General features: G+C 36.0%; 1 protein-coding gene across 1 annotated transcript; it reads left to right on the top strand.

Moving 5' to 3' along the window:
- The first annotated feature begins 4586 nt into the window (after nucleotides 1-4586).
- On the top strand, nucleotides 4587-4956 carry LOC102853471 (reactive oxygen species modulator 1-like). The gene has a single exon (XM_006889210.1). The coding sequence runs from the start codon at nucleotides 4627-4629 to the stop codon at nucleotides 4864-4866; it is 240 nt and encodes a 79-aa protein (XP_006889272.1). The 5' UTR covers nucleotides 4587-4626; the 3' UTR covers nucleotides 4867-4956.
- Nucleotides 4957-11944: the final 6988 nt, after the last annotated feature.

Raw genomic sequence — 11944 nt, forward strand, 5'->3', positions numbered from 1 at the left:
GTCACAAGTTTGAATTTGTTAACATGCAGCACCTAAATAGAAAGCTACAATAACAAAAACTGTGTAATACTAAAAGAGATCTTCGGTGGCTTAGTGCTAAGGACTTGTGGTGCTAACCCACAGACATGTAGTTAGAATCCACCAGATGCTCCATGAGAAAAAGGTGGACAATCTTCTCAAGAGCAAGTTAAAGCCTCTGAAAACCGGCTGAAGAGTCAGCTCTGAGTTGGTGTGACTGCGTCATATAACACAACAACAGTAGAGAAAGAGATCTTGTTGTTAGTAGCTACATCTAGTCCAGTATGATTCATTGCAACCCTATGAGCAAAAGATCTGAACCCTGTTTATCCTGTGTCAGTCTCACACTTCCAACACACAAGAGCTGATTACAATTGTCACAGTGTCAATCCACCTGCACAAGAGTCTTATTTTTCCTTAGTTAACCCTCCACCCTTCCCAGAAGCACTCCCTGTCTAAGGAATAGCTCCTCCTAGCAACACGCCCAAAGTATGCAAGATAACATCTCATCATCCTTGCTTCCAAAGAGCACTCTTGCTGCTGCATCCTCTCTGAGACATATCTGTTGGTTCTCTCGGCCATCCATGGGATAGATGTTCAGTGCTCTTCTCCAACACCACAGCTCAAATTCATCAATTCTTTTTCCGTCATTCTTATTTATTGTCCAGCTCTCAGATGCATAGTGAGTGCATCATGATGTGTTAATGATAATCGGTGACCAGAATTCAAAAGTGAGGAACAGTGAAGAAGGAATAGTAGTTGGAAAATATGGGCCTGGTGATAGAAATGAGGCTAGAAATAGAATGACTGCATTTTTAATTTACTATTAATAACTTATTCATTGCAAATACCTTTTATCAAAAGACACAAATGACAACTTTACACATGGATCTCACCTAGCAGGCTGTGTAGGAATCTGATTGAGGACATTTGTGGAAGAAATTATTGGAGAAGCTCAATATCGGCAGTCAAAACTAGGCCGAGAGTAGACTACGGACAATCAGTGACTCATGTACAAGGTCAAATTGAGGCAAAAGTAAATGAAAATCGGTCCCCAGGAACCAAGATACAATTTTGAATCAATTCCAATTAAATTTTAAGATCATCTTAGGAATAAGTTTGAGGCATTAAACACCAATTCTCAAAGATTAGAGGATTTGTGGAATGATATAAAAAATATCATATATGAAGAAAACAAAAGGTTATTACAAAAACAGAGGAGAAAAGAAAAATAAAAATTGATGTCAAAAGACACTGAAAATTGCTCTGGACTGTCGAGAAGCCAAAACTAAAGGAAACCATGCCTAAGTAAAAGAACTGAAGAGAAGATTTCTAAGGGCAGCTCAGGAGTGCAAAGATAAAGGATAAACAGGCATAAAATCATACTTACACTGTCACTCGCACAAACAAATATTTATGTATTTGGAGACATAACACATGACCCATCTGTGTATGTATGAATGTGGATAGTTAAGTAAATATATACATATATGAACATACACATAATTATTCTTTTGTTCTGGTAAATATTTAATAACTACCTCACAAAAAAGGGAAAAAATGTTTTAATTTAAATTTTTTGTCAATGTCTATAATGTGAAAACTCCCTAAGCTAAAAACTTTGTGTCGTCAAAATCAGTTGGTAAGCGAGTTCATAATAACATAATATCATTTAAAAGAATTACTATTAGTAATAACCTCATCATTGTTTAGATTTTAATAAAATTCATTCAGAAAGTGTAATTCCTTTTAGAAAAATACAACTTGTATCTATGAGCTTTTCTATGAAACAGTTTTATTTGAAGGGCAATAGTTTCATTAGAACAAAATAGTTACCAGCCTCTGTAAGACCTCAAATCAGGTTGTGTGATATTTTATATCATATATTTAGAAGTTTAAGTATCAAAAGAAATTTGTTGTTTTTAAGATAATATCAATCAATCAATGGTACCATATATCTGGTGAGTTGAACTGAATGCAAATGTGGGGCCTAGGGTCTATTTCTATTTCCAAAATTACATTGCTTAACTAAATGGCACACATTCAAGGTAAGGCCCCTTCTCTAAGATTTGAATTTCAGGGTTGTCTTTGTTTAGCCCCAAAGCAATTAGATTCAAAGCTAGTAAAAAAATAAGCAGACAAACAAAAAAACAACCAAAATTTAAAATCCTCCATTGTGAAGAACAACCCTCAAATGTAGTTATTGTTATTAATAACATTAATAACACTATTTGATTCTCCTCATATGCTCATTTTTCTCCATTTTTGTAAATGAATGCTAAAAACATAACATCTGATTTTCTGAGACTCCATTATATCAAAACGACACGTTATTTTGCAGAGTTAATGAAAAGCAACAGTCCCAATAGACGAATAGGGAACTCCAACAAATGGAAATGGACAAGCTGGTTTAAGAAAAAATAAGAATTGTCCCAATCTCATTTTTATTCTGGTGAATCTTAATTAGACTTATGGTAAGCTGTATTAGTGTTAATAAGGATTAATGTCATAGCGATACACAGAGCATACAAATCAATAAATGCTGCCGTATCAATATATGAACAGAGACACAAATAGCCATTTTCTCTCTTAAGAGTGAACTTGATATGGAGTTAAATATTTGTTATTTGGATTTGTAATACCTTGGGAAGCTCAGGGAGTTAGTTATACCTGTTCACATTATAGTCTACTGGTATCTAAAGAAAAGAGCTATGAAACTGAACAAATATATGTAAACTTTAGGAGATTTAAAAACTGGCCCACAGGAGTAATTTCATAGCTCTGCCACAGCTTGGAGTCACATCACTGGGTATTTTGGAAGCAGAATGGTGATTAATCAACCAATCCAAAGAGTTTTTGCTAACTGTAACCATGAAACCTCTGAAAGGTTCCATAGTCCCATGATAAGTTTACAATACAGATGAAGAAATGAAAGAAAAACAAAAGAAAATAATATTAATCATCTAACATAAATAATCATAGATTCAAGTAAAAACAACTGGAAAAAAAGATTAATGGCTTACTTAAGAGAGATATTTGCCTTTTCTTCGAAACGGAAGAAGTCTAGTATCATACAGAAATTTTGTTAGTTGGAGGGCGTTGGTGTGTGTTGAGGATGTACTGTTTAAAATGGCTTTTCTAGACAATGAATTTGACTTTGGCTTGCAGATGAGTGGGAATATGCTAATAGGGAGTGTTGATTATTTACAAAAAAATTGGGAATTGGATAGTCTCATCATTAAATTGAATAGATCCAACAGCAGAACCTGAGAGTCTCAGTACCAGCAAAGAAAAAACAAGAGAAGGCACCACATTTTCCATGGTCTGAAATTCTTGTATCAAAACATATCAGGGCTGATGAGAGCAGCAGTCATAGCAGCCAGCAGCAGATGACAAGAGACCTGGCGTGAGAGGAAGCAGACCTTGGGACTACTTTACCGTGGAGCCAGAACTAAAACCCTTTGCTCAAGTTTACTGGAGGACGGGGGGTGGGCTGGTTGTATTTCCAAAATTGACAGGACTGAGGGCCTAAAGCTGGTCTGTGAGCACATTTTGAAAGTTGTCCTGACTGAATCTGTGAGCTATTGCAATAGCTTTTGGACCCAGTTAAACAGTACGATTGGTGTTGGGATGAGTAGTAAAAGGTAAAGGGGTGTGGGGGCATGTCTGGCCTCTTGAGAATATGCTTGCTTTTGTTGATGTTGTTGATGAAGCTAGTTGCCCTTTGTGGAGTCGGTAAAGTTCAGATATGGTCATCCTTTGCATTTTCTACAGTTGATATCAGAAGCCAAGTTTGTTAGAATGGCTCCCAATAGGTGAAATTGTGGAATTTTGAAAGAGTTAAGAGCTTGAAAATGACAACTTTTGCATCAGCTATTGTAGTTGTTATTTTGTGCCAACTATTTGAAACCAAACTATAGCTGGCCTCCCAGGTATTTGCAGAGACGATAATTAGCATGGGAGGAAGATTGCCCATGCTTCTCCCATGGAGAAAATTGGTGTTTTGTGCCTTTATAGCACAGCTTCTTATCACTAGGTCACCAGAGCCTCTGTATAGAAGGGTCCAAATTAATAGTCCCGCAAGAGTCCTGTTTGAGATAGTAAGTGGTAAAAGAGAATAGAAGTATGTGTCTCTTAACTTTAAGGAAGTTCTGGGAAGTCTCATATCACACTTCTACTCATAACCAAGCATAGACATATGCTTAGGTACAGTTAAAAATGATCTAAAACTGGACAATTAAATTTACTAGAGACCTGCCCTTGGATGAAGACGTCATGCTTGGAATAGTGGAGTGACAGCGCAGGAGAGGAAGACCCTAGGTGAGATGAATTAATACAGTAACTGGGGCAATGGGGGTTGGTGTATCGGAATTAGTGAGACTGGCTCAGGACAGGGAAGGGTTCAGAGCTGCTGTACAAAGGGTCACTATAGGTCACAGGTGACATGACAGCACATAACAACAACAATTACTAAAGAACAGGAGGAAAATGACTACTGAGAAACAGCCAGAAATGTCTGCTGAAAATTTATGAAGAGATGAAGTGGAGAGAACTACGCTCCATTTACTGTGTGAGACGTATAGCTGAGCGACCGAAGGCACGAACGAGATGCCGGTGGCCATGGGTCCTTACGGGCAGTCGCAGCCAAGCTGCTTCGACCGCGTGAAGATGGGCTTCGTGATGGGTTGCGCAGTGGGAATGGCGGCCGGGGCGCTCTTTGGCACCTTTTCCTGTCTCAGGATCGGAATGCGGGGTCGAGAGCTGATGGGCGGCATTAGGAAAACCATGATGCAGAGTGGCGGCACTTTTGGCACATTCATGGCCATAGGGATGGGCATCCGATGCTAACCAGTGCAATGGTTGCCCCCTACACCTATTCCTTGTGAGCCCATCCTATGTACTATAATAAAATCGTCTTTGAGTAAAAAAAAAAAAAAAGAGAGATGAAGTGAAATTATTGAATCATATGAATCAAGTATCAAGCTGCTAAAAGAACTCAAGAAACCAGAAAAGTCAATTTCTTGTCCATAGGGAAATTTTGTCCAACGGTATTTTCACTCAGTTATGTTTTATAGTAATTGATTATAAAAATTAAACTTAAAATTTATTCACGTTGTGATAGATTTCATTTTACATGGATTCACAGTTAATTCCCTTGGAAGCAGCAGTCAAAATATTGAAATTTTAATTGATTGGAAAATAGGATCCTACTAGTAAGTTAAAGAGCAGATATCACTTTGAAGAAAAAGGTGTATCTGACTCAACTCATGGTATTTTACAACGCATCATATGGGTGTGAAAGCTAGACAATAAAAAATGGAAGATCAAAAAAAGATGCCTTTGAATTATGGTGTTGGCATAGAAAATAGATTACCAGAAGAGCAAACAAACCTATCTCAGAAGAAATGCAACTGGAGTGCCCCTTAGAAACTTGGATAGCAAGACTTGATCTCAAATTCTTGGGATATCTATTCAGGAAAGGTCGGTCTCTGGAAAACCGCATTATGCTTAGTAAAGAAAGAAAAAAGTCATAGAAACAGGAAGACCTTCAACAAGATGTATTGACGCAGTGAGTGCAATTATGGGCTTAGAAATATCAGCCATCGTGAGCATAACATAGGCCAGGTTAGTATATATATACACACAAAATTTTGTTATATATAGATAGGGTGACTATGAGTTGGAATCAACTCAGTGGCATGAAATAAGAAACACCAATTCTTTTTTATTTCGCAATAAAGAAAAGCAGGCACTTCTATAGAATTCTATATAATGTATAGGCCTTGGAATGGCAATTGAAAAGTTAGAAGTGAGGAGAATAGCTTAAGGAAGTGATGGAAGATAACATTGAAAATGAAAGTGTGGTAGCCATGAAAACATTCTACAGATGTGGGACAGAGGTTGTCTAGTAGGTGTTATCTACATGAATATCACCTGGCTGATTATCAAACTTAACTGGAAAACAGAATTAGTGTCCTTTTCTAGAACCCTAGACTTCTAAAAGTGCATGTACATGAGAAATGACTTATTAGGTCAGCTGGCAATCATTAGACCCAAGGATATTAATTTTTTATTTTTAGATTTCAAAATCACAAATATGCAAGATAAAAGACTACTCAGTTAATTTTAAATGGGGATTGCTATTTATCACATTTAACTTACGATTTGACTATCTTTATGAAATTATAGGGATACTACATATGGGGGGAAAATAATTTTAAAATTTGGAAAACCTTTAGAATATCTCATTCAACTTCTGAAGAGCCTAAAGAGATTTTAGACATTGTGCAATAAAATATACATTTCTGTTCTCTGAAATATATGGTTTGTCAGATAGATCATCTCCTTCAATTCCTTTCTCGCCACATCCCCATTTTTCATCTTTTCCACTAAAGATTGGTTTTATTTGAAAAAAATGAACACATGATTTATCGAAGTATTGTTTTATTGCACATATGTATTCAAAATTCCCGTCTTAAACTTTCTAATGTTATGGGGGTTTTGTAAAGATTGTAAATAGCATCCATGGTAAGCATCTGATATGCTTTGAGTCAGGGAAGAGTCTGGATGACAGATGTTGGTTTCTGTGATAACCGAGATGAGAAGTCTAGTCCTGTCACTAGCTAGTAGGTTGATCTCTGAGTAAACATTTAATCAATCAAGCCTTCAATTTATACTTTATTTAATTCCAGTTGTGATCTAATTATGTTATACCCCTTCAGTTTTTCTATATGTTTATTACTCCACAATGGTTCACCACCAGCTGCTTGAGACAGAAATTTTGTTTCAAAGCATGCCTCAAGCACTGATAGACGTTTGAGTAACCAGTGGTATTTTTCCCCTTTAATAACTTATAGTAAGGCACTACTGAGTAGGAACCAACTCAAAGTTGACCCTCCAGCAGGTTTCCAGAAGCAATAAATCACATGTGAGGATATTGTCCATCTTCTCAAAGCATCTGGTGGACTTAAGCTGCCTCATTAGGGGTTGGCAAAGCAACTCCTTACCACTAAGTCACCAGAGGTATTCTTGAAAGGCCTTGTCTTACTTCTTTGTAAACTGGAGCTTTTCAAGGAGGATTAGGTGTGCCACTCCACACTTAGACTCTAGAGCCAAAACTGAGCTCTCCCCTTCACAAATGTTCATTTCATAACTCATTCTGATAATTTCTTATTTGTTCTCATAACGTATAACTACAATCTTAAAAGTATTCCATGAAAGGAATTGATTCAATTCAAAACCACTTTATCTTCCTATCTACACAATGTAATTTGTCATTTTAAGTGATTTTGCAGAGTGTGCCTTTTTCTTCCTCTAAGTTTAGAAAATGTGGCATGATGATGAGTATAGGAATAGTTCTTTTAATCATGTATAAACTGATAATTACAGCTAACAATAATTATCTAAACAAAAGTATGTGTGTGTATGTGTTTGTGTATATATTTCCTTAATAATGATCAATAATTTATGTATACAGATGAGTCATTTGGATTATTTAAGGAAAGAGATTGAAAATTCTATATAGTGTGGCTTAATATTGTCTTACAAATATATTGGTTTTATAAAATAGAAGATTTGTACAATTTCCACATTTCAAAACAAATGAGGGTTGTCATCACTTTCATATCATCTTGAATTTGGTTCCATTAAAACATAATTGTTTTGTCCTTATGTAATAGCAATACATGGGCAGATAGTAATATTCTCTACTCAAATCAACGGAATAATATATACAAATTAAAGTCAAATCTCTGACTCACTGGGCATATCTTGGTTTTCGTCTGAATTCATTTTAAATGGAAACAATATTTAAGTCTAAATTATTACAATATTATAAGTCTAAACTTATAAACATAATAATTTATAATTAATCAAATTAGTGAAATAATAAAAATCAGTCATCAATACCTTCATGAGCTTTAGTCCTCAAAATTTTAGAAGTCTTTTTCTGAAACTTATAAATTTGTATCTATTTTTAATTTAATGTTGTTTTTGCTTTTTTCTTGTCTTCCTTGTTATTATTTTACCGAAATGTCTTTTTCAAATGCCTGTGCTGTGTTAATAAATAAAATATCGTATTCTCATTTCTGTCCTTCTGGGACTTCTGTATCCTGTTTCTACACATGATTTTACATCTTCTAAAATGCTTTCTGTTCTTTTCCAGCAGAGATGGAGACCCCACAGGATGTACTCGGCATGCTGTCTTATAAAAAAAAAATTCTATTTAGCCCAATGAGTTATAGCAATTCCCCACTGTGTTTTGTTCATATTGCACATAAAATTTCCTAGTTTCTGTCCATTAGTTAAACATATACATGTTTAATGTAGTAAATACAATATTAAAATGTACTTTATTGAGGTAACTGTAGCCTCGTAAATCTGGAAAGTTAGTTGGTTTGTTGTGTACTTGAGTCAGAACCAACCCATAGCTGACCCTTCAGCGGGTTTTCAGAGTCAGTAATCACATGGAAGGTGATTGCCAATCCTTTCTAGAGGAGTAGCTTGTGGATTTGGACAGCTTTCAGGATTGCAGCGCAAATTCTCACCACTAGGCCACCAGAGCTCAGTTTATGTACAGATATAATAAACGACAACGCTTACATGTATTCCCTTTGCATAAATATCCACTCATTAATAGTTGACAATCCCATGTTCTAGAAAGACAAAGAAATGATAGAAGTGCTATTATTCCAGCATAATTAAGTATGCATAATATGAAGGATTTTGCCATAGACTTCCAGAAGAATGAACAAATTTTCCTCAGAAAAAGTATGGATAGAAATGTTTCTTACATGTGAGAGTGGTGAGACTTTATCTCATATACTTCATATGTTATCAGGAGGAAGGATAGCTTCTCCAAGGATGATATAATGCTTGGTCAAGTATTGTTGTATGTTGTTGTTATGTGCCATTTAGTCACTTGCGACTCATAGTGACCCTATGTACAAGAGCCCTAAATCCTGCTCTATCCTGTGCCAACTTCACCAACCCCCATTACTCCAATCACTGAATCATCGATCCATCTCATCAAGGGTCTTCCTCTCCTACGCTGTCCCTCCACTCTCCCAAACATGATGTCCCTCTCCAAGGACCAATTCCTCCTTGCAACATGCCTAAATTGTGTCAGACGAAGCTTCAGAATCCTTGACTCCAAGGAGCAGCCTGGCTTCACCCTCTCTAGGAAAAAACTGTTTGTTCTCCTATCAGTCCATGGTTTTTCAATACTCTTTTCCAGCACCACAGCTCAAAGGCATCAGTTCTCTTTCTATCATCCCTAATTACTGTCCAGCTCTTTGATGAATAGCACACAATTAGGAAGACTATATAGCTCAGATCAGGCACACCTTAGTTTCCAGCCTGACATTGTTGCTCTTCAGTATAGCATTAACAAAAAGGAGGAAGACCCTCAATGAGATGGGTTGTCACAGTGGCTGCAATAGTTAAGTTCCAACAAAGCAATGGCTGTGCAAGTGACACAGCTGAAAATAGAGGGGGTTTGGGGTTTTTGAGTAGGAATCAACTGGAAGGTACCTAAAAACAATATGGAGGGATATTTTTTGTGATAATTATAGGAACCATGAGAATAAGTGATCATAGAATATTAAGTCCATATATGCAGCATGGAAAGAGATTTTTGCCTTAATTTTATCTGACTGATTTCTTTTACAAGTATAAGCCTAGGCCTAGTTCCTATAACACGAAGGATAAGAATGTCCTCAAACCCCAACTTCTCCAAACTACTTCCCCACTCCCTCATCTCTACATTAATTTTGCCTCCTTCTCTCAGCATACCTGTGTCTTTGGGTTCTGAAATTCACTGGGAAAAAAGAAAAAACAAAAATATCAAACCAAAAACAAGAAGTCAGGGAAATTGTTCAATTAGTTGGAGATGATGTGGGTAAATGCACGTGATCACAGTGACATAAATTATATCCCAGGATGCTGTGGGCTAGGGTTGTTGGCTGTTAGTACAGCTGGAGTAGGTTAGAAACAGCGTCCTGTGTGAAAAGGCTTAAGCTTCCCATGAGCATTCCTCTAGATAGGATTTCAGGACCATAAACCACACCCCCAAGATGACTAAGATCTGACTAGGGTCATACCTTCCAGTTATGCAGGTCTTCAAGTTTTCTCACCCTAATACTATAGATAACTCTCTCTAGAATGAGGAATATGCATATACAAAGGAGGCTAGAATTACACACAGAATAGAAGACTATGGCTGAAGGACCAGACTACGCCATTTATTGTATTACAGTGTAAAAAGGCAAATTTTAAATAGGTCAAATAAGTCAAATAAGTGGTAGGTATTTTTATAAATTTTTAATTAAAAATCTTGTATTCCAGGTAATTCCTGGAGAACTGAACTATTCTTTAAAATTCTTTTGAGTTACCTCTCAATCTTTCTACTTATAGTTGTATGCTTAATCCATTACCCAGAATCTCTTAATTCTCATCTAGACCTCCTTTTAGTATTGCCTTTTCCTACCTATTTTTACCTTCTACTGATGAAGTAAACACTGTGATATTTCAGGGGCTTAGTCTTCTATAAGAGTGTTTCTGTGATGTCACAGAATTCTCTGTTTTGACATTCTTAAGGATCACACTTAATGTGGCTTGAGGCAAAAATAGAGATGTTTAGTTTTCAAGTGTATTAGCAAAAAAGAAATGTGTAGAAGCCTGTTCAATAACTTTGGTTGACTAGGCTTTTGTTGTTTAGAATTACTTCAAGGAGATATATGTTCATGGGTATTATGTGATTGGTCAGAGATTAGTTGAAATTAGCAAAATCTCTGCTGTTCTACTACAAGTGGGCATTCTAGGAAAGGCTGAAAATCTATTTCTGAAGTGAGTCTTCATCCTAAACGGTGAAAAAAAGACTCTTTTTGCTCATTTAGTCAGATTTTTTTCCTAGAAACTTGCATAAGTCAAAGATATGAAGAAAAGCAAGTTAGACTTTATGCATGACAAGATTCTTTCTCTCCTGCTTGATTAAAATGAGAGAGAGAGAAAGAGAACCCTTAGGAGTATTTTTAATACATTTTCCCCTGACACTGCATAAATCTAGGAACATTTATATGCTAATCAAATCAAAATAGGAATTATTAGTGACTGGAGAGCCCCAACATGGCTGTTATTTTCCCATCAACATATGATAACAGCTCTGACGCTGAATTAAGGAGCTGAATATTATATAAGCCCCAAAAGGTTATAGTACATGACAGGTTTAAGCAATATTAAAACCTTTGAAACCCTGTCCCATCTATTACATATTTATTCAGTATTACAAATTGTAAATATTTAAAAATACACAAAGACACAGTGTGGGTAAATTCTTAATGTTTAATGAAATTATTCATGATATACAAAGAGTCGAATAACTCAACAAATACCATGAAGGTTAATGCATGCGAATGAATCTAAAGAGTCCGGCAATGAGAAGAGCACATTGTGTCCTTTTCTAGGATGATCATAAAATAGAATTAAGGTAACCTTATTTTCATGGTTATGGAATATCCCTGGGAATAAAAGGAAACAACTTCTATTCCAGGAGTGCTGGCCGGTAATCCAGATCCAATTCCAGGTCTACATTTCATGGAATTGAAATCCACTGGTTCTTTTTCTTGTTCATGTTTTTGCTGTCTTTTGTAGAAATCTTCTCAAAGGTTTGTGGTGTTGTATTTAATCTACATATTTGGATGGCCTTTTACTAGTTTTTCGTTCTTTATATTCTAATTTGCGGAGCTCTCATGGTTATACTTTAACTTCACATGTAAGAACTACACTGGAAAGAGCTATGATATGTAATCATAGCAAAGGAAATGGTGATTTTTTTTTTTTAAAGAAAGCAAATGTCAGCATTTCTGGACCCTCAATTCCAATCCATAGTTCTAGGTGACATCAACTTAAATTAGCACAACATAGACCA

This window comes from Elephantulus edwardii, unplaced genomic scaffold (assembly GCF_000299155.1).
Source record: "Elephantulus edwardii isolate Elephantulus edwardi_28Jun2011 unplaced genomic scaffold, EleEdw1.0 scaffold00076, whole genome shotgun sequence".
Lineage (NCBI taxonomy): Eukaryota > Metazoa > Chordata > Mammalia > Macroscelidea > Macroscelididae > Elephantulus > Elephantulus edwardii.

Coding starts and splice junctions, on each gene's coding strand:
- LOC102853471 (XM_006889210.1), top strand. CDS start 4,627: ATGCCGGTGGCCATGGGTCCTTACGGGCAGTCGCAGCCAAGCTGCTTC.